Source organism: Diabrotica undecimpunctata, chromosome 6 (assembly GCF_040954645.1).
Source record: "Diabrotica undecimpunctata isolate CICGRU chromosome 6, icDiaUnde3, whole genome shotgun sequence".
In the NCBI taxonomy this organism is placed as follows: domain Eukaryota; kingdom Metazoa; phylum Arthropoda; class Insecta; order Coleoptera; family Chrysomelidae; genus Diabrotica; species Diabrotica undecimpunctata.
Window position 1 is genome coordinate 36395090 of NC_092808.1, and position 24563 is coordinate 36419652.

General features: G+C 34.5%; 2 protein-coding genes across 2 annotated transcripts in view; one reads left to right on the plus strand and one right to left on the minus strand.

The window, feature by feature from the left end:
• The first annotated feature begins 1222 nt into the window (after nt 1–1222).
• ATPsynB (ATP synthase subunit b, mitochondrial) lies at nt 1223–10976 on the plus strand. Its single transcript, XM_072534628.1, has 4 exons — nt 1223–1389; nt 1486–1601; nt 7622–7870; nt 10475–10976. The coding sequence occupies exons 1-4, from the start codon at nt 1362–1364 to the stop codon at nt 10835–10837; spliced, it is 756 nt and encodes a 251-aa protein (XP_072390729.1). The 5' UTR covers nt 1223–1361; the 3' UTR covers nt 10838–10976.
• A 9065-nt stretch (nt 10977–20041) lies between these two features.
• The window catches only part of LOC140442636 (uncharacterized), a 40382-nt gene continuing 35860 nt past the window's right edge, over nt 20042–24563 (minus strand). Inside the window, exon 9 of the mRNA XM_072533641.1 lies at nt 20042–20280. Coding sequence (XP_072389742.1) covers nt 20125–20280 — 156 coding nt within the window. The 3' untranslated portion in view covers nt 20042–20124. The remainder of the gene's footprint in view (nt 20281–24563) is intronic.

Below are 24563 nucleotides of genomic sequence, written 5' to 3' on the forward strand. Positions count from 1 at the left end.
TTTATTAATAATATGTGGAGTCTCATTTAAATTTTAAAATGCCGGCGCTTCTTCCATCACATTTTTTATTAGTTTTAGTCTTCTTAGTATTAGTCTTCTTTTTGGCTTTTTTTTCTACTGAATAATCAGCCAGTTTTTTATTAGTATTTTTTTTATTATGGGTTAAACCACGGAACACAAAATAAATCACAGAATGATAGCTTTTTCGATTTAATAATTTTTTCTAGAAACTCCACTGAAAAGCGCTAAAGTAGTACTCACACCATGGTACAATGAATACACATGTGTGTATTCATTGTACCATGTACTCACACTAACATTAGATTAATTGATTAGATGTATTTGATCAGACGCAATATTTTACTTGGCAATATAAAACAGAGATACTATTACCTATTACATTTTTATTACTTTTAGTGGAGAAATCGTAATGAGACCTATAAAATCTATTCTCCTTTTGTATTTACCTTCTCTGATGGTTTGTCAATTATTAAAGCAGCTCACGTGATCCGCTGTTCTTCCCAGGAAGTTATGGGAAATCATCTCATTATATTTCATATACTCCCAAACAACATGCTCTGAAGTTCCTTATGGTGCAGCAGATTGGGGGTATATGTATAGGTTTAATTATCTACCTCACAAAAAATGTATTCTACCACATTTACTATTTCATTCAAATATGCTTTCTTAGTCAATAATGCACTGTAAGTGTTCCTTTTAAAACACACATTTCTTGGTTGTTTCAACTATTGCAATATTTACCTTTTCTATAGTTATATTTAGCTAGATAAGTATTTTTGACTGTATTACTGTGTGTGTCTTTCCAACGTTTGGATATATTGTGATCTACTCTACTTCTCCTTATGAGTCACAAAAGGTAGAGTAAGGAGAAGAAAATGTAAAATACTTCCTGGATATTTATATTATGATACCATAAGTTCAGAAAGAAATATTTATTTCGTTTAATAATTTAACATTCGTGTTTGCCAGAAATTTTTATATTATCCATACTAATGCATATTTTTAATATTTGCTTTTTTTAAGTAAGAGAATAAAAGTAATATTTCTTTTTACTTAAAAACTAATTAAATATCAATAACTAATAACAATAATCAAATAAAAAAAAAATATTTTGTCACAGAATTACTAATAAGTTACTTATGTGCTTGTTTTGAATATCACCGAGTCGTCCATCTCTATTTTTATTCGATTTAATATAATAAATGACAATCGGACATTTTCGTGGAAGACACGAGAGTGCCAGGTTCAGTGGGTGCTGTAATTTTCACATTTTTCCATCTTTTTAAAATACTAGTTTCACGTTAATCTCAATACATAAGCAAATCAAAAAATAAATTAAGATGCTTTCCAGGGCAGCAATTCTTTCAGGTAAACCTTACGTACATTTAAACAAAAAAGTGATCAGCCTACTGTCAAAAGGTTTATGTAATAGGTTCTTATATTTAATATGTGATTTAATTATAGGACAGGCCTCAAAATCTCTAGTAGCAAATTGCTTGAGAGCTACAAGCACTTCGACTGCCAATACTCAAGTAGCCAAAACTGATGAAAAATCCGGTGAAGTGGCTTTTTCCAGACCTGTAAGTACATAACCTTCAAAGTGACCTAAGAATTAAAAATCAACTTTTTGAATTGTGAATATAGTGTTACTTTTGAACAAATAATTATTAATTTGTTATTCTTTGCTCTCCTTTATCGGCTTCAGCTTATACTTCTAACAACTTCTGGATTAAACCTGGTGCTTGTAGATTGTTGATTTCAAAGGACTCATTAATTTGGCCTTGTGAACTAATGTACACTCTATCTACAAACCTTGTGTGTACCCTTTTAAGAAATCCCATTTTCTGTTTTGGAGCTACATAATTTGTTACCTGATCAGGTGATAAAAAGACATATTTCAGGCAGAGATGCCAAAAATGCCCATATACATAACAAAGCAGGTTTGAGGGAAATTTTGGAAACAGTAGTCAAACGATTGTGGGGAAATTTTCAGAAAAATTTTGGAGAATAACCATGTGAGCAAAATATTGGGTAAGGAAAATTGGACATTTCTCACATTTGGTTTAGGTGAAGTTAGCATATAGAAAGTAGGCTGGAGAAAAGGATTTTAGGAAAACATTCTCAGTGCCTAGAAATTGCAAAGAAGAAAAATAATTGTCAGTTTTATCAAAATTAAAAGATCTTCAAAAACATTATCCAGACCATACAGGAACATAGTGTGGGATTTATACCCCATAAAAAACCTGCAACGATTGATAAGGATGTGATTTCTCTTGTTTGTATTGTTTATTTGTACACTTTGATTTTCAAATATGGCTTTGGGTTCTAGGGAAATGTTGAATGGTTGAGTTTAGGAACAAGTATGCAGGGTAGTTGTTGCAAACAATATTTTTTACCACTTCCCTTGTATTTTCTTGTATGATTTGCAAGTAGGTTTTACTATTTCTAAAATTTGTAGTCTCGCACATTGTACACTTAAAAGTTTAGTTTTTGTAGTGTTTCTTTGTATTATATGGGATTTTTATAATGTGCACTGACATTCTACAGTCAGTTTCCTCATCTTAGGAATATTTTGATAGAATCATTGTAGGTAACATTCAACACAAAAATTCTTTCCACACTTTATCATTAGCTGCAGTTTAATTTACTTATTTCAGACTTCTTTAATTGAAAAAAGAATAATTGTGAGTCTTATCACTGTTATCTCTTTGCAGGGTTATCTTCCCCCCAATTACATTTATCTATATGTTTCTGTCATACTAAGTGGTCATACTAAGGGCAATCCCCTTTACCAACATGTCCTGCTTAAACATTCCCCCAAATCTTCTTTGATCTTCCTCTCATCCTCCTTCAAGGACCTTGCATATCAGCAATTCTTCATATTGGGTGATTAATGTCTCGATTTGGTACATCACACATCAAATATTTGAAGGGCTCGGGTGTAAAAAATGGTATGTGACATTTTTTAAATGTTAAAGGAGACACTCATGTTTTACACATACCATTATTTACACAAATTCGATGTCACTTAGCTGCCATTTGCAACTTATTTACAGCGCCATCTTTTAAACTAGTAACGAAATATCAACAGATTCCTGTTTAGAACTGCATATACCATTGTTTTCATCCAAAAACTTAATTTTGACAATTTTGTCAGATACCATTATTTACACGGAGCCCTTCATTTACAAAACCTCGATTAAAATTAAAATTATGTTTTAAATATTCTGGAATTTAAATAAAATGAATTTTTTATCAAAATTTTTTTACTTTTATTTTCAAATTCCTGTTCAGGCAATTTCCTTAGATTTTCAGGCAGTACATTAAAACATTTTATTGCCCAATACCCTGGTCCATCTTGACATCTTTTCAAATGTCAATATGCTGGTATCATATTCTGTTTTGTGCCTAGTATTGTAATCATGCTGATCTTCATGCCTTCTATAGATTGGTGTTCCTCTTCATGAATTGAATTTTTTCCAGAATGAACTTTGCTGGTACAGTAAGAATTCCCAATCTTTCATAAGCCTGATGGCAGGCTTCTCTAAATCCCAAACCAGCAAGGACCCTCACTGCCTTTCTCTGTAGACCAAATACTCTGTGAGTGTCAGCTGCATGACCCAAGACAAGGATAGAATATGAAAGATGTAAGTGGAATGTGGAGTGGTACATAGCACATATATAGTCTCCAGTGGGACGCATTTTGAAAGATTTCTCAAAATAAAGAGACTTTTATATAGTTTTTTGCTCAGTTTCAAAAACCATTCAAAAAAACCAAATCAAACCATTGCTCAGTCATTTGCGGTACCACTATAGAATCCTCCAGCACAGAAATACAAAAAACAATAAAATTTCGAAAGTTATAATATTTCTGCCATGCAATGAAACATTCAGAGAAGTATAACCTTCTATATTTTGTAATACAGGGCAAGATCGCTGGAAGAAGAGGCCCAGACTGAAGCAGAACATCCTGGCTCCGAAATTACCAAGAGTACTGTCAACAGAAATCTGTTAATCTGTTTTGATCTGCTGTAAACAGTTTATATTGTCAATATGATCGCCAAGCAGAAGAAGAAGGCCTCATCATTTGATATCTCACCATTTTGATGGGTAACATTATTGCTAAGAAGAGGCAAACAAAGTAGCATTATTGGAGATTTTGGACTGGGCGATAGAAATGAAAGGGTAGACCATCTCGCAGATTTTTCCAAAGAATATAATGTATGTATAATGAATACCTTTTTCAAACTACCTAAATGGATAATATATACATGAAAATCTCTAGCAGATACCCATATGTAATATCGTAAGAAATCAAATTGACTACATAACCATCAGTGAGCTCTACAAAAATGTAGTAAAATCTGTAAAAACTTTTCCTGGCGCTGATGTTCCATCTACAGTCTGTTGTTGGCCAAATTAAAATTAAACCTTAAACAGATAAAGCAACAGCGAACTTCTAACAAACTGGATATGGATTTTATTTGAGACAAAATTCAGGTGATTGTAAACAATTTAGAGAGCAATTTTGAGAATAACAAACAACAAGAATCCATCGAGGGTCACTGTTCAGGTAAACGATCGGCTGTTTAATAAAATTTATGAAATTAGCTATATACCAACGAATTGGCTGCTATCAACTTTTGTGACAATACCTAAAAAAGCTAATGCAAAAAGATGTAGTGACACCGAAACATCAGCGTGATGAGCCATGTTTTAAAAATATTTCTTTGAAATATAATGTAATATGAATATAAAAAATAGAAGTGAAAAAATAGAACAACTTAGTGACACACAATTTGAGTTCCGCACATAACCTTAGAACCAGAGCACTATTTAGTATTCAGGTGATGGTACAAAAATGCAGAGATGAGCAATCCAGTTTCTATGTGTTTTATTGGAATTGAGAAGGCCTTTGATCAAGTAAAACGTACTGAAATAAGTCATTCTTCAGCAGGTAGGTATTGATGATAAAGACCTACATATCATTAAAAGTCCTTACTGAAATCAACATACAAACATCAGGATTGTTCAGGATAATCCTGAAGAGCTTCAAATACAAAGAGGAGTAAGACAGGGATTCGGAATTCGTTTTCAATAAAGCATTGGATGGTGTTCAATGTGGTATCAAAATTAGTGGCATCAATATTGATAATTTGAGGTATGCTTATGACACAGTGTTACTTGCAAATAGTCGAAGAACTTCAACATTTAAATATTTAATATGATTACCACAACTTGTGATGAATATGGTCTGAAGCTTAAACCATAAAGACAAAGGTAATGGTTGTCAGTAGAACGCCAATATAACCAGAAATGGTAACAGCTTATGGAGAACAACTGGAGAAAACTTTAATAATACAAGGCAAGATAGATGGAAGAAGAGGGCAAGGTCGAAGATGAACCTCATGGCTTAAAATCCTGAGAGAATGGTTTAACAGATCATCAGCATCGTTTTTCCGAGCTGCCGTCAATAAAATTAGTATACTCAATGCACATTAATCGAGCAGGGCACAAGAAGAAGAAGACATTGCAAGACATTTCCTATTTGCTCTGTTGTTTATGAATATTACTGTTTTTTGAGCAACTGCTGAAAGGATTTAACATAATCACTAAAGTCATGTGTATACAATAACTAGAAAATAATATTCTTGATTTCTGTGTCTATCCTAAAATGATTTTGAGGGAATGAACCTATAATCAACATATTGTGTCCAAGAATATATATACACAACCAAACTTATATGAAATCATCTGATATTTCTTATTTTTTCAAGTGAATTTAAAAAAAAACCACTATACGAAGTCAAAGAATCTTTATTTTAAAACAATATAATCACCAATACATAAGAATTAAAAAAATTGTAAACTCTTGAAACAATAAATTAAAACCACTTGTTTTAAAGCGAAGAACATAAAAATTTTCAATGTAAAACGACTAATGTTTAAAATGTTTTTATTTATTTATATTTTTTAGTTGTAGTCAGTGTTACACCCCTAGCATTTGCAAGCTTCAGTTCGCGTGGACATGCTCCTAACCAAATTGTTAATATTTTGTTGTGGTAGGTTGTTACATTCTTCAAGAACAGCTTGTACTAGCTGTGTAGTGTTTTGTGGATTCTCCCGGTGAGCTCTAATTCTTATTTTAAGCATATCCCACAATTGCTCTACAGGGTTAAGGTCGGGTGAGCAAGCAGGCCACTCAACAGTGATATCGTCTGCTTCAAGGAAGTCTATAGTCACTCTGCCGGTATGAGGAGGCGCATTATCATGAATGAAAATTAAATTTTCTCCCATTCCACCTCTAAAGAGCCTTACTAAAGATTCTAGAACCAAATCAACCTACCTATGAGCTGTTAAATTTGGTTGGATGAAATTAGGAGTTTTTTTTACTGAACATAATACCTCCTTAGAACATGACACTTCTTCTTTTCCTTTTTTATATCTGAGAATAGATCTGGCAATTTCTGTTGTTGCTCGTCTTCCTCGCTCTTTAAGTACATGAATTCGTCGGTCATCCTGATTTTTTACAAATCATGGTTTCATCTAAAAATAGCGCATTTTGGCAATTTCCAATGTTCCAGTTTTGGTGTTGAAAACACCAATTTAGGAGATCAATCTTGAGTTGTCTGGATAACTCAGGAACCCGTAACTGTCTACTGTGAAGTCTTTTTCTTATCGTTTCCACTGAAATACTTACACCTATAGCTTCCAAAAGTTACCGTTAAAGCTGTAGGTGAGAAATTGTTGGGTCTCTTCTAGCTACTGGGGCAATAAAACGATCTTGGCGAGCCATTGATACTTTTTGGCGAATTTGTCTTAGTCTATTCTTAAGCGTTGCTAATTCCTGATACCTAGCATATCCTTCTGACACAACGCCCCATATTACGCCTAACACTGCCGCTATGTCCGTCTGAGACGTTCTTTGCACTACAAGACAAATAATCTTTCCCCTTTGCACATGTGTTGACCCCACATGAGGCATATTTTCGTTTCTTAACGCAAAATTAAGTTTACTTACTCTGGTTGAATTTACAACTAAAGCAAATAATCCATAACGTACCGAGCTGTGTTACCTGATTGTTTTAACGGTTTGTTAATTTTCAATAAAAACCTTTATTCTTCACAACAATAACAAGTATTTTCTAAAGAAATAAATATTGATTTTGATTACATGGTGATTCCACACAAGTTTGGTTGTGTGTATTGATAAAGTAACATATTAGAATCCAAATCATGTTGAAATATGAATATGTCCTAGTTTTGCCATTGTTTTATTTCCTAATTTAGATATTATACTATGAAACTATTGTCTCTGATTACCATAAAATATTAATGTATTGCCTGCTGTTACAGTTATTAAATAATATCAATATAACATGTGTATATCTTACATAGTTCAACTTTTCCTCTCTACAATCTATTTTAAGATTGTACTGTTGCCTCTGTATGTATTGATATCTTATATGTTATTACCTTCTACTTTTATACACGTAGGAGTGTTTCTAGTAGGTACACAAATTGTACTTTTGTAACTTAAAAGGTTAATTTAGATTTTTGTTAAATGTATGAGATATTAAATTTTAAAATTTGTAATTAGGTAAGACAGGAACCAGGAAAAGTACGCATGGGATTCATTCCTGACGAATGGTTTCAATTTTTCTACAAAAAAACTGGTGTCACAGGACCTTACACTTTCGCAGTCACATTGTCTACATACCTGGTTAGCAAAGAAATTTATGTTTTGGAACATGAATATTACAGTGGACTTTCCCTATTGATTATGTGGGTATATGGTATCAAGACTCTTGGTCCAAAATTATCTGCATATCTTGATAAGGAAATTGAGGTAAGAATAAAATTTTTCAAACTTTATATGAATGGAGAGATTCTTAAGCTAAATAATTGAATTGCTTGTTTTTTTACTTTGTTCCTTTATTGTGTCCTTTAATTTCATTGGTTCGTTGGTACAAATTACTAAGTTGTGGTGTATCATTAATTAAGTTAAGTCTTAAATTTAAGAGAAGAATATATCTTTGTAGACATGTTCAAATGATTGTTCTATTACATAATTGTAAAATTCAACCAACTCTAAAAATGATTTGTTACTGAACGGCTTACCAACCACCACCTTCTCCATGGAAATTCTAAAATGTTTAAAAACAGGCAGTCAATAGATTTTGTTTTGAAATTATATATCTCTTTTGCGAATAAACAACAATTAAGAGTCAAATAATTATGCTTTAATTACTCATAACTAAATTTAATTACAATATATCTCGATGCCTTGCCAGATTGTCTGGTATTTACATACTTATTCATGAGATAGAACATATCAAAAGCGCCATCTTCTCTACGTTAAAAGTGCTTTTAGTTACATTCACTCTACACCAGCGGTTTTCTAACTTTTTTGGTGGCGGAAAACTAATTTTTTAACGGGACCCTAAAGCTCTAAACTAAAAGCAAAACCAGTTATATGTGTATTGTTCATTAATAATCATACAAGAAAGGTAGATATCAGCTGAGAGAAAAATGCATGGACCTTCCGAAAATGAAATTATAAGTATAATAAGTTCCTTAAAACATGAATATTACGGTCACCTGGTACTGATCCAATAATAGCTGAATTATGAAAAAATGTAGGACCAGCACTATAGAAACAATTACATGGTTTAATCTCACAAATATGGGATGTGAATACAATGTTTTTTCTTCTTTCCTATTTAACACACAGACTGCCTTCTCCTGTGGAAGAGATTGGTGACTACCAGTGGGGATTTCTGATCTATTAATGATCACACGGTTCTTGCAAAGATTCTCTGCAACTTGTCTTTAAGTATCAATATATGCATAAGAATTCTTAGATGTTACATCTTGGGTATCTTCCTCTACAGAGTAGAAAGCTGGAGTCTTACAGAAGATGCCATAAAATGGTTACATTTGAAATGTGCTGCGTATGTTATGGGTCTCTTATGTACACCACACAACTAACATAACTATTATCCAGAGGCTAAAAAAAGACAAAGAAATTATTAAGACAGAAATTATAAAGACAATAAAGAACAGAAAATTGGCTTACTTCGGCCACATGCGTAATAATAAATACCGACTTCTACAGTTGATTCTACAAGACAAGATTGAGGGCAAGAGAGGTCCTGAACACAGGTGTATATCCTGACTGGCCAATCTTAGAAAATAGACTGGTCTAACGTCAACTGATCTATTTCGAGCTGCTGCGAATTGAATAAGATGGGTCAATGCGGTTGCCAATACCACTAAAGATAGGCCTTTAGAAGAAGAAGTGATCACATACACATGCTGAGGCAAGGATTGGAAAAAAGTTACGAATACAATATCGACATAAACAGTCTCTTTATTGATTTCAAACAATCCTTTGATACTATAAACAGGAAAAAAAACTATGTGAAAGCCTGTAGCTTATGGGTATACTCAAAAACTAGTCATATTAGTGCAGTTTACTCTCATTGACACCAAAGTAGCTGTAGCTATGGATACAAAATATGAAGATTTGCAACTTTTAGATCAATAATGGTGTAAGACGAAGAGATGCCCTCAGTCTCTCAGACGCCCACGAGAACGTTATGATACTTAGTTGTAATGAAACAGTATTAGAGAAGACTTTCAAAGATCTCGAGAAAGCGGCGCGAGATGTAGGTTTGAAGATAAATCAGTATAAAACCAAATATACATTTACGTCTAGGGCAAGAGAAACTTCTTCGAAATAGGTCTCCACAGCTTTGAAAAGAGAGCAGATTTCAGTACTTAGGATCGCTAGTAACCGAAAGTAATGATGTAAGTACAGAAATAAAAAAACTTAAAGAAAATAAAGAAAGCAAAACATGAACCCTGCTGAAGAAAATGAAGATGCCTTGAAAAGTTGAAAGGAAAATGCTCAGGGAGATTTTTAGCCTGTCCGGAAGCAGTGTGGGGCTACAGAATCCGTTTGAACTTCGAGCTTGATGAGTTTATTAAACACGCCAATACGGTAAAGTTTATTAAATCTCATAGAATTCGTTAGCTTGACCACTTGCTCCGAATGAACAATTAAAGAAATACAAAAAATATTACCAAATTAGGGGAATTCGAGTACTTGGAGAAAAGTCGCCAGTGGCAGAAGGGAATGGAATGCAATTTTTGAACAGGCTAAAATCCAGAGAGGCTTGTAACGCTAGAGGAAAAAGAAGAAACGATGATTTTAAGCACACATAAGCTGAATTACTATGTAGAACCCTTTTTCGGAATTGTTAGATATTCCTTGCATTTTTTAGTCCTATAGACTAATATTACCTTGTTTTGAACAGCAATTTTTTCAAACTTTTTCAGGATATCCTTTAGATATTTCTTGCATTTGTCGGAAGTTATTCAGACTAATATTATCTTATTTTAAAAAGCAGTTACTACAAGTTAATGTTTTTTTTATTATATATTTTAGGCATATGAAAACGCATGGAATGAAAGTCGTGTAAACCAAAAACAAACTTTGACTGACCAAATATCAGACGAAGAAAAATCCCAGAAGAGCATGGAAGGACAAACTTTATTGGTTGAAGCTAAACGTGAAAATGTAGCTCTTCAATTAGAGGCCAATTACAGAGAACGTCTCATCAGTGCATACTCTGAAGTCAAAAAACGTTTGGACTACCAAGTAGAGAAGCAAAACATTGAACGCAGAATTACCCAGAAGAATCTTGTTGATTATGTTGTAGCTAAAGTAAGATCCTCAATTACTGCTGATCAAGAAAAACAAAATATTAACAAGTGTATCAGCGATTTAGCAGGATTAGCTAAAGCATAAGATTACATTTAATATATGTTTAAGTATGTATGTACAGTCTATAAGTAAGCCCAAAGTGTAGACGAACATTTTTAATTTCTTTTCTTTTTATTCTTACACAGTACATTATACGTTGAAATATAATAAATTATTATAAGACGATGTTGTTTTAATTATTATTACTAACAATTTTTAAGTTTTACTAGTCTACAAAATGTATTTTACATAAGACAAATGTTTATTTTTAACTGTGCTGACTAAACATAACTTTGAAGCAGTAGAGATTATAGTAAACTTGGTACGAACAATCAGTATTTGGACCATATCGATGGCTTGGTTCCAAATGTGGCTAACTACAATGTTTCCATTTTTGAGCTATTTACACCGTAAATCTCGAAATTATTTTAAGTTTTGTTCCAAATGTGGCGAATTGCATTAATTTAAAAATTGGCGCCAAAATATGTGTATCTACGTACAGAATGAACGTAGTTCGCAATTCAATATGTAGTTAGTAACACATAGCCATCTTTGGAATGGACATCTTTCGATGTAGGTGAAGTTAGAGCCATTTGTTTTAATATAACCCATGGTACAATGAACACTTCCCTCACACTAAAATCGTCAGAATAATTGCCCTCTAGAATTATATCTTTAAGCATTTCGTTCGAGTCTTCGCAAACTCAAAACAAAAGTTCGCGGAAGCACTGAAGTACCGTATTAAGCTGAACGGGGAGATTATCTATTGTGAGATCTCTGGATCGAATAACGTCATCCCCCTGCGCTTAAAATACTGTCTAGATGCTGCAAAAGCGAACAACAAAACAAAGAATACCAACAAAAATCCACTACCTGTCCAAACTGCAGACAAAATCACAAATCGTATGAATGACAAATGCACCATCCTGTCCAAACTGCCGCGGCAAACACCCGGCATATTTACACAAATTTCAAGCCAGAAAACACGCTCCCATGACAGAGACAATCACTACCCAGACAAATTCCCCAAACGAACTCACCTCGGACATAAAGTCTAGAATTAACTTAATGTCTATGATCTTTTTCAACGTCTTATCTGAAAAAACTCTTACCAACATATCTGTAACGAGATCTTTCAAAATATCCTAAAATTGGAAAGTCAGTCCCCTCAAATAACTCCTTCAGAGTCGATTCAATTTACGCAAGGACAGGGGGAGATTGGTTTTCTATGGTTTCCCAATCTAACTGCATACCGATACCTGTAACTAGGTGAGAAACTAGCCAACCTCCACGCATTTCTTACTAAAGAAAGTCCAAACAATTCTCAAAGTAATCGCTCCGTTTTTGGATGCATGTGGTATTTTTATCAACGGGCCACCTTAAATTGTCCACGACGAAGTTACCCACCGAACATCGATACGATAAGCGCCGATCACACTACTGCCTCGACACCTACGGCGGTCTTAAGTCATTAACAAAAAATCGTCCCAAACATATACAAAAACTCCATACCTTGAGAGGCACGTAGCCTGAAGCAAGGCTTTACAACTCCTATCCTTCTTCTTCCCCAGCTTTTCTCTTTTCAGAGGTTTCAAGTCCTCTGCCACACAGTCCTTCCATCTTCTCCTCGATTTTCCTCTACATCTCCTTCCATCAACTTGTAACAGCTCTATCCTTTGTCCCACATAGTTTTCATCCACATCCAAAGCATACCCTCTTTATCACTATACTCCACTCTAAAATCCCCATACCTACACACCCCTACAAACACATTCTCACCCACACACAGTCAACCATCATTCATACACTCGCTCACCACACTACAACACACAACAATCACCCAAAATTAGAGAATCAAGGACATCCCCCCAGACATCTGTCAGCAAAGACCATTGTATCAACTTATCAAAGACAACAATCTAATCCCAAATTTCGACTCGATAAAAGTCTTCCCAACATAAAAGACAGCTTCCATACGAACTACCAATCTTCTAGATCTCACGGCAAAACTTCGACAAATCACCGGAGAGAGCGATATTTCCATAAATGCAGGTTTTAAATCTAAAAGCCTAGCTAATTCGGAACTCGTTCTAAATCATCAACAAAACTTTCATTTAGTCATCGCCGACGTCGAAAAAAAACTATCTCAAAAAATCATCGAGGATAATCTATCCTAAAACAAATTCCCATTCTCCAAAATAGTTCGTAAAATTGCCCGCTCTACAAATCAACCCACCTCTTTAATTAGAGTTTTCACAAACTCTGAAACTAAATTCGCTGATGTACTCTCGAATGGTATTAAGATCGAAGGAGAACGATTGAAATGCGAGATTCCAAGATCAAGCAATTCCGTTCTGGTTCGACTAAAATACTGTTCGAAATGCTGCAAAAGCGGACACCTCAGCAACGAATGCCTCGAAAAATCAATTATCTGTTCATACTGTGGACAACAACACAGGTCTACTGCATGCCCCACGATAGATGGTCCCAAATGTCCGAACTGTAATGGGAGGTCACCCGGCATTTTCAGAAAAATACCCACACCGAAGAATGAAACCAAAAGACAAAACAAACACAACCCGTACACACTTCCAAGCAAATCCCCTCATACGACCTATCCTCGGACATGAAATCCCTAATCCACTTTACATCCATGATCCTCTTCAATGTCTTCCCTGAAAAAAGGAGTGACACAATCCGCTATTTAGCCGCCAGTCCACTGTATGGGTATGCAATATCAACCTCCTGCTACAATTCCATAAACCAAACCTTCACTCAACTCCGCAGATAGACACACAATACAACACACACATTCATTATTCATATATACAGTTATCATTTACCCACACATACACTTTACCTCCACCCAAGCTCACAAATCATAAACATATAAACACCAAAAAAGAAACAAGCCAACAACACACAACCAATAACTACACAAGCCCGCACACTCCACACATACCAAACACTAGACAGTGAGCACCCCGTACACTCCTTAAGAGTCGCATTTAAAATCACAACGACAGGGGGAGATTGGTTTCCCAATTTCATTGCACAACGACACCTGATCCTAGGTATAGGACACAGACACAGCTATCCTCCACGCGTTTAAACCGAACAAAACAAAAAGGCCAACAATCTGAAAAGGACCGTTTTCCCAACAGAACCTGTACTTAGTTGCGGGCTTTGTCCAACTGGCACCCAAAGTCAGGAAATCCTTCTGACATTACTGCTTTACAGCCACCACTTAGTTCCAGAGAGCGGCAATATGCAGATTGACGTTTACCCAATAAAAAACCCCAACCTTGAAGAGGCGACAAAGCCTAAACAAGGTAAAACACTTATTCATTCATAGTTCTCATCCCTATGTCTAATAGACCAAACCATTGCAGTATTTTTTCTTGATTTTTTTTTGAGCCTTTAGTCACCTCGGCTCTTTCCCTAATAAGTCGTTCCTGATCCTGTCCCTTCTAGTCTTACCTAACATCCGCCGTAACATTTTTATTTCAGCTACCTCCATCTTCTTTTCTTGAATCTTACTTACAGGCCACACTTCATCGCCGCACACCAACGCAGGTCTCACCACACTCTTCTATATATTTTCTTTCAGTCCTCTTTCAATCACAAAGTACCCCGCTCATTCGCGTTCAGTTAAACCAACCAGCCTGTATCCTGTGGACAATTTCTCGATTTAGTGCCACATTTTCCATTATGTAGGAGCCAAGGTATTTAAATGCTTCTAGTCGTTCTACTCCCTTTCTCCAAGCGATTCTATACACCCAACCATTCCTCTTCCTTCCAACCACATAAAGTCAGTTTTCAACCTGCTAAACCTAAGTCCACCCTCTTAAATAGCCCTTCTCTAACACCCCAACTTCTCCTCCAACATTTCTTTGCTCTACACTAGCAACACGATATCATTCGCAAATAGTATTGACCTAGGAGCCCCCTTCCTTACTTTTTCTGTCAGTACATCCACAACAAGATTAAACAGGTAGGGATTTAGTGAAGAGCCTTAATGCAAACCAACCATCAGTGAAAAACTTACGTACTTCTTTCAGCACACTTTGCTTCCCTCTTTTCTACCTTGTACATATCCTTATCTTCCTCTCTTTTAGACCTGTCATACCTCTTTCTTTCCTCTAACCTTCTGTTGCACTTCATCGTTCCACCATCAAGTTTCTTTGTCTATAGGAGGTCCTTTACCAGATGTTTTCTAGCACTTCCTCTTCCACTCGCACCACAACTTTACTGTTGTCTTTATCACTTTACAGTTGGTAACCTCTTTTAGCTGACTTCTTCTACACAACACAAAATCTACCTGACTTTCCCTTCCCCGCTACTATAGGTAACATACTGATCTTTAGTCTTCCTAAAGAACGCATTAATGACAGTCAAATCCCATGCCACTGTAAAGTGAATCACACTATTTTCTTCTTAATGCCTTGTTAGCATCACCATACCTCCATGAACCCTTTTCTATTCTCGCTCCTTCTCTACTCATATGTCCATTCAAATCACCACCAAGATTCCTATCCTTATCCCATAATAAATAAGATTAAAAAATATAATACCCCAAAAATCTAAATTTTGCTCGGACGCACACAAAATTCCAATACCGAAATAAAATCAACCGGTACAAATCCAGCATGCAAATCAGGAATATAAAGAGTGCACCTTCAAGAGGCCCCTCGGTTAGTGGCCAGTCTCCAGCAGGAAAGTATTACACTCCAGTGGATGACGCATAGGATGACGCACTCCGATAATATGTACCGCAGCTACACATGAAACGCATACAGAATTGTAAAATTAAATTCTTTTCTGGTGAGTTTTTCATGTTTTTATATTTTTTTGGATGATAGGTCAGTTTGTATATTAAACTGAAGACTAAAAAACAGTAAGTTGGATTATTGTAATGTACTATAAATAATATAATATAAATAAACTGTTTTCTTCTTCTTTTCGTATTTTTTTGTGTTTTGTTGTATTTTTTGTCAATTTTGGTTTAACAGGTTTTCTTTTTTTTTCTTAATTTTATTGGGCCTATTAACTATGTTGAAAGCAAACTTCTAGAGTTCTCAAACTTGTCACATAAGTTTTCCATGGTATAAGAATAATCTTTTGATTTTGATATCGACATATCTTCTCCTTCATTCTCTCTCGTGTTCTTAAATCTTTTCTTTACCTTAAAATTCCTAAAGTCTTAAAACTTGGCATATACATATTTGGTGTATGAAAGAACCCTATTGATTTTGGGATTGTCATGTCTTCTTCTTCGTTCTTAGTAGTATTTTTACACATAGTACAATTAAGGTCAATAAGTTTTCTTTTTTTATAAACTATACCTTTTCTTCTTCTCTTACTTGAAGAAAAATAAAGTTAATAGGGTCTAAAGTTAATACATATGTTCCTTTTGGGTTAAGAAAGAACTAAGGAATAAAGAGAAGAGTATTGGACTTCTTTTTAACGTTTATGCTATTTTTTCTCTTAAACCCAATGTCCTGGAGTTTTAAAAGTTGTCCTCTTAGTGAAAGCAATTCTCTTAGATTTCTTCTTCTTCGTTTCAAATTATTATGCCTTTTCTTGTTCTTGAAACACAAGTCTTCTTGTAACTTATATATGTAACATGCACTAACATGTATTTATAAAATAACCGTAAGTAAGGAAGGGAAGAACTCTATTAAATATGGGGTCAGTAGGTCTTTTTCTTCTTTTTATACGATTATTCCTTTTTGAAGCAAAAGTTCCATAGTCCTAAAATTTGGTAGTCAAGTTCGTCTTGGTGTAAGCAAGAACATACTTTTAATTCGGGTTCACGAGTCTTCTTCGTATTCCCACTTTATTTTTATTATTCTTGAATTAATTTTCCTAGAGTCTTGAACTTTAGTATATCGAATTCTCTTGGAGTAAGCGAACTGTATACAATGTGTCGCTAATAGGTATCCTTTTTCTTCTTTTTATCTTATTATAGCTTATATTTTTCTTAAACCAAAAGTCCCAGATCCTTGAAAGTTAACACTTAGGTTCCTTCTGGTGGAAATAAGCACCGCATAGAATTTGGTGTTAACTGGTTGTCTCTTCTTTTTTAATTAACAAGTAAACCCACATCAATTACTATAAAAAAAATAGTAATTAGCAGGGAGATATACACACTCCAAATAATTTTCTTGTCTGATACAGAAGTAATACAAGATAAGATGTAAGATAAAAAAAATAGTTTTTTTATAGCTGTTTTCTTCTAGAACACTTTTTGGAATGTTGTTTTTATCGGGTTTTGACTGATTGGGGCACTGTAGTAACATATTTTTTACCGTTAGTTCACTATTACACATCAGTACATAGGTTTATTTTTATGTTAAAGTAAATAGTGATGGGTAGATCGCGTATGACCGATGCGGAGAAAAGGGAGTCACTTATTATTCTTTTCTGTTTTTTATTTACAGCTTCTAAGTATGTTGATATTTCTTGGATAAGTACCTCCAAGTTTATTGATATAATATGTCAGTAAGTTTTTGTTTGAAATATGATTTTAGGTCAGTATGTACAGATGTGTTGTTGTTCTCTATCTATTATGATACAATTATGCATTTTTTATGTAAGAGTCCTTGATAATAGCAGGAATCTGATTGAAGTTAGGGCTAACAAGTTCTCATTTAGAAGTGATTCTATATAAAACATATTTTAATAACTTTTCTGTTTTGAAAGTGCTTGAGAAACTTAGACAGGGTATTTTGGAAAAACCATAATTTGATCTATTGTAGGATTTTCCGCAGATAAATTACTTTGATCGCTTAAAGTTGATGTTTCGTAATGTGGGCTTTTATGAGAAAGTAGTGGTGTTAAATATGGATTTTATGATAGTCCTCACCATCTCATTTCAGCAATTTGTAGGTAGCGGTCATGGCTTAGTTTGTGGGGAAGAAGGCAAGCTATATTGCGACAATGGTTCGATTGTGTAAATCACGTCTTGAGTGGTAGGAAGACATCTTCATCAAGATAATGAAGAATTTTCTTCGTTAATGATAACTTTATTGTTTGTTTTTTAAAGATTTATAGCAGGAATAGTAAATAGATGGTACCCATTCTAGCAATTCCATTAGGTGGTTATATTTTGAACTATCAATTGGAATTGATTTTTCATTATTTATTTGATCCAATATCATTGACAGGAGACCATCGAGAAAATTTCTCATTTTCCTTTTAAAATGTTGTTTTATAAAACAATGCCAGGGTAGCCTCTTTCGACTTTCAAGTGCACAATTTTAGAGGATAGAAAGGGTTCATTGTCTGTCTTCCGTTTCCTATTAATAAACGTACTTGTCGATTCTTTGCCCATTTTTTCAAAGTTAAAAAAGTCACTTGTTTTCAGCTCATAAGCAATAAGCGGTTTTAAAGAACTGCAGGTCCTTATAAACTGGGTCCATTTATGGGGTACAGAAATACTCATAGTAGGCAGTCTTTTCTTCTCCTCTCAATCAGTGCATGCATGCAGTTGTCTGCTTCGTTATGTGTATGTTACTTGAGTACCTAAATATTATGATGAATTCTAACTACTGAGGTGTTATTGACAGTCAACATATATATACAAAATAAAAAAAAATTCGGTTTTGGCCAGAACAGTTGTCTGACCAAAATGTTACCTCTTCTGTCGTAGAAGGTAAATGTTTTAACCGCAATATTGCAGCGGAAGCTATCTTGCTGCCACCCCTTTTTGCAATAGACTCGTCCTACATTAAGCATAAACCTTCGACAGTACTATCATTATATATATATAATGTCGGTTTACAACGTTCTTCGGCGTCTTCCGATTTCCAATCTCCATCTCATTCTATCGTTCCATAGATCGTCCTCCAGTTCTCTTTCTCTGATTTCTTTATCAACTCCTTCTCTCCAACTTCTTCTAGGCCTTCCTGGTCTTCGCCTACCTCTTGGTTGCCATTCAAGAATTTGTCTTGGTATTCTATTCTCCGGCATTCTCCTTACGTGTCCGTACCATCTGAGTTGTGTCGTTTTGATGTCATCAACAATATTATGTGTAACCCCCATGATTTCTCGGTGGACTATCATTATAGACGGTAAAATTAAACGTCCATAACTGCTTCAAATAAAACGATTTTCCATTAGTTATAGGTGTGAGGAGGTATTTTTGAAAATGCAGCATTGTTACGATTTATTTTCAATTCTGCTTGCATCTCATCTTATTCTGCCTTTTTAACTTCTATCTGTTTTCTGCGTCATTCAAACGATCTGCCATTTTCTTCAAAATATTTTCAACTCCATTAGGATCTGCCTCTTTTCGCTTATTTTCAAAACTATCGCAGGTATCACATGTATCAATGTTAGGGGGCTTAAAATGAAGGTTGAACTCGATAGAAAAATTTCCCGGTACATACTTTTCTTTACAGCAAGTTTTTTTGCATACTCATTAATCCACTCTAAATATAATTTGTACATTATTGTTACGTTTAGTTTTGGATTTAAATATTCTCTTCCAGACCTATTGCGACAATAACGACTTTCAAATTTTTGGGAAACAATTTATGTGTTCCATAACCAATTGTTTTGCCTCTTCTAGAATGTGGTAGTTAGGTACATGGTGACTGCCCAACCCAGCCGCGTCATTAATTTTCTTCTTTATTGAATTTCTGACTATTTTCTCAGAGATGGCAAGTGTAGTTAAAAAAAATGACTTGCACACCATTGTTTTAGATCCGTTTGAGAGAAGAGTTGAAGTGTAAGAATGCTGTCTTCGGTCCTTTTGATTGTCATTTCTTGGACGTCTTCTGCTAACAGTACCCACATCAACTGCTTGTGCAATAAATTGTCTTCTTTGGTTGTCTGGCATTTCCAGAAACTATTAAATATTTGCGTTCTTAGATTATCCTGTACATTAGTAGTATATTTAAACCTACATAATCTATTGTACGAGAGACCTACTCCTTTAGTTTTTGCCAATTTATTTTTAAAACCCACATATTCTACTCCTAATCGTCTCTTCTCCTTTGTTACGTTTCCAAGTTGTTGTTACGTTCAACATATTCTTACACAGTGTGTCAAATACGAGCAAGAACAAAAAAAAATACTCTATACATAGTCTTACAAATGTTATCCTCAGTCAATTAGAACTTGTTCAGAATGTACTAGATTTCCTTCGAGAAACGAACTTGTATTGCAAAATTTAGTGTTTTCTTTTTTATTACATGTCCTAAGAAGGAACGGGTGAACGATATTTAAAAATGAAACACCTAATTTGATTTTAATTTTATTAAGGCAATATTTTATACATAAAAATAGTCAAATAATCGTTTATTAAGAAACACAAAGTAAAAAGGTTAAAAGTTCATGGAATTATTAAAAGAATGATTTCTCCTGTTTGAGTCTTGCATTTTTCCAATTTGTTCTAGATGAGAGCTAATCTGCGCTGTACTCCTATCGATCCATTGCAAGGAATTCATATGCGCATTTAATATGCGACTGATTTGGCTTAGCTGAAACACAAAAAATTATACTGTAATACGAAGATCATTTGTAAAGCTGAAAATTAGAGGAAGGTTTATTAAAACTTATATAGTATTTTTCATATAAAAATGCGTGCACGTCACAATTTATATACAGTGACGTCACTTATATTTAAAATTTCCAGAACGTCAAAGTTAGAGTTCAAATTTTCCTAACACAGCTAATAATACGAAATCCATACGGAACTGCTCGATCTTTCATAGGCGACAACATGGTATAATAATCAGAAAAATGTAATCACCATTATCTTGGGAATTTTAGAATTATATTGATTAAATAACCAAAAACATTTGTTAATATTAATAATATAAATTTTATGAAATAACTCTTTAAGTCTAATATTCCACAAAATAATAATTTTAATTAAACATATTAGACAATTATATGCAACTGGGGTATGGGAATACTTCAAATTTTTTGACAGTTCAGCGTGTGGTAAAATTGTTAAAAGTATTGCCGCTTTTTTAGAGTAAGAATTTTGTTTATGTTTTGACTTCTTACACAATTTGATCATAATATATTATATATTGTACGAGAGGTATAAAAAAATAGTAAATGCTAGAGATGTAATATCCTTCATAAAAATAGGTAGGCTTAGATGGGCTGGACATGTGTCAAGAGCAAATGAAAATTACCCACCCAGACGAACTCTATTATCGGTCCCAGTGGGAAATAGGAGTAGAGGCAGACCACGACTGAGATCGAGATGGAGGGACGGTGTGGACGAGGACGCAAGGAAAATCGGCGCGGCAAATTGGCAACGGTTGGCGATGAACAGAATCGACTGGCGAAATAGACTGGGGAAGGTCAAGGCTCAACTAGAGCTGTAGCACCACTGATGATGATGATATTATATATTAATAAATTGTATTTATAAATACATATTAAATTTAGATTAATAGCGTTAAAAACTAATTATTATTGTGTATTGTGATTGTGCTATGCCAAAACAACTAAATAGTCTGTAGAAAGCTGATAGGCTTTCATATAAGATAGATTATTTTAAACAAGAAATAATGGCGGGACGTTTTTATTATTAATGCTCTAAAAGTGGTAAGTTTGAAATTTAGAATATCTAATTTTGTATTAAAATGTTTTCTTATGTATTTAAGTGTGTTGCAGTAATCTTAAAACTAAGTGTATTTACTGTTAATATAATAGTGTGACAAATAATTGACATTTTAAAAATTCCTCACTTACTGACTATTCTGATGTTTTGGCAACGCTGTGGGGTTTTGACGTACTAAATCTTGAATGACGTGCACGCATTTTTATATGAAAAATACTATAACTATACTATCCCAGACGCATATGAATTGGAATAAAACAATATGAAACACAATTTTATTTTTCTGAATTAGAATTTAATTAACTATTATAAATTGGGATTAAGCCTATTTGATAATATGTGGTTTTACCAATTAATCAACAATATATATTTTTCTGAAAATTATATTATTAAGTGTGTGTTGAAGAAATAATTTAAAATGTTAAAATATAAGTATTCCTCAACGAACTGCGAGAAATCAAATATCACAATTTTATTTTGAGCCCTGGTTATTGAGTCATATGCCTGTGTAAAACCGACGAAAATATTATAGACATCTATGTCATGTTCCCAGGATTTGCTTAAGACCTGCTTAACCGTAAACAGTTGGTCGGTGGTTGACCTTCCCTGCCTGATATTCTCCGATGGTTTTACCTGCGAGAGGTTGTAGGTTCAATCAGAGGAAATGGAAACTAGGGGTAAATGAAAACAACTCAAAATCTCTATTCAAATATCCCCTCTTATTAATATGCAGTATGCCTTTTATTTGTAGCAGCAACATTGCTCCTAACATTCTATAATATTTCATGGCGGTTAACGTTTATTGCGGAGGTAAGCTAATTTAAATTATTTACTACAATATAATTTGACGAGCAAACCAAGCAAACGAATCAAAGAACCTCTTTTTCATTATTACATAGTTTATATTGTTAGTCTTAATATGTACCATGGTAAACACATGATCTGTTTACTGTTCAAGTGGGAACTAGGAAGTGTTTTCATTTACCCACATAACCCACGAAACACATGGTTGGGGTAAAAGAAAACATGTTTCCTTTTACCCCAAAGAATTTGTTAAGCAACCTATGTTAAGAAGAGACCGGCGTGGCTATATTCAGCAGAAGACAACTTACAAAAAGCACTGACTGACGTTTCAACCAATAATTTAACATATCGGCAAGCTTCTGCTCTTTACGGAATACTGATTTCTAACATCTCAATCGAATAAAAGGTCGTAAAATTGCCGAAGGAAAACTAGGTGGTAAAGAAATCCTATTCTGACACCTGAAGTGGAACATGATATTGCCTAATGTCTCATGGAACGATCGAAATTGGCTATCCTTGTTCAAAAGATGAATTGCTTCAATTAGTGCAGAGCTACGTGTTACAAAATCAAATAAAAACAAGCTTTAACGATGGAAAACCTGGACACGATTGGTATATTGGGTTTATATCCCGCCGTCCTAGGCTAACCTTAAGAAAGCTGAATATCTCCAAAAGTCAAGAATGTTAGCAAGAAACCCAGAAGTAGTTTATGACTTCTTTGATAAACTAGAAGAAGTAGTTTCAACTAACAATATCCTACCACCATTTACATTTAATGCTGATGAATCTGGATTTAGTTCGGATCCCTCAAAAGTCCGTGGCATAGGATTCAGAGGAAATACCTTGAGTCGCGTTAGCGGGGGTTCAGGTCGAGAAAACACCACAGCGTTGGCATGTATGGCAGCAGTTGGCACAACACTTCCACCTATGATTATATTCAAAGAAGCTGCGGTCCAGGTTCGTTGGATCATCACCTGCTGTTTACCCTAGTACAGTGTACGCAACAGCGCCAAATGGATAGATGGAAGAACCACAGTTCTTTTATTGGCTGTAAACTTGTTTTATACCCCATGTCTACGCATAATAGAACTTGCTATGGAGGCTAATATTCAAATTATCAAATTTCCTAGCCATCTCAGACAAAATTCAACCCCGTAAATGTGTATTTGGTCCAGTGAAAAAAGCATGGGACCGAAAGTTGGTGGAGTTTGGTAAGGCCAATATTGGAGTTGGAACGGGGTGTTTGCAAAAGCGTGATTTTGTAGAACTCTTGGGCTTAGTTTGGGTAGAAGCTATGACAAAACCAAATATTGACGTAGGTTTCATCACCACATGAATTTGTCCAGTAAATCGAAGGCGTTTACCAGAAAGTTTGTTTGATCCAATAGCGCTTCTAGCTTATCAGAAAAGAAAACGGAAAAGTGATGTCAGCTCTGTTATCGAACCTGCTCCAGAAATGCAAGAAACTGGAAATTCAAATTCATTTGTTGGTTTTGTTCCGGAACCAGAAGGACCTGGCCCTTCAGATTCATCAGCATCACAATTGGAAAAGACTGGACCTTCTGAGTTACCATCATTACCAGCCACTGTTATTGAATCTTCTATTCCATGTTCAACCTCTGCAATTATCCAAATCTTTGCTGAAGCAATTCGTGAAAAAAGATCCTTGACAAGTGAAATCCAAGTCGTAAAAAAAACCAATACCTCGTTTAAAGCAGCTGCGGTACGGAGAGGTAGTAACGATAGAAGATGTGGCTGCTAGCTTCAGAGAAGCTGAGAATAGGAAAATAAAACAACCCAAAACAGTTGAGAAATTAAAAACTGGCGAAACTAATACTGCAGAAAATAAGTTAAAGAAAAAATCTAGAATTCTTCCGATGATAATTCCAGTAACACACTGTCTCTTCATGATGAATCCGACGATTCTAAGTTTGTCAGTTCAAACACCCAACAAAGTTCAGATGATTATTCAAGAAAGTTGCATTTTTCACAAGAGAATACGAAAGCCGAAGCCGAAAGCCTTGCGAGCTCGGACGAAACAGAGATGAACACGCAACTTGCAAAACTGCGTGAAAAAATACAAGTCAAAGTTGAAGACTTTATAATTGTGAACTTTATTTACAATATCGGCACTAAAAAAATCCAAAAAATCCAGTAAAATTACTAAGAGTTACATATTTCCGTAGGTAGAAGATAAGCAAATGATTCATTTTGACCAAATATTAGCTATAATAGAACCGTCAAATGTCACGTTGTTAATGTTAATACAAAAACCAGGGAGCATGAAATCAACGTTAACACCAATAATGAAGAAGAAGAATACAGTAATAAGGAAATACATCTTAACAAGACAAATCATATAGGAATAGCGACATGGAA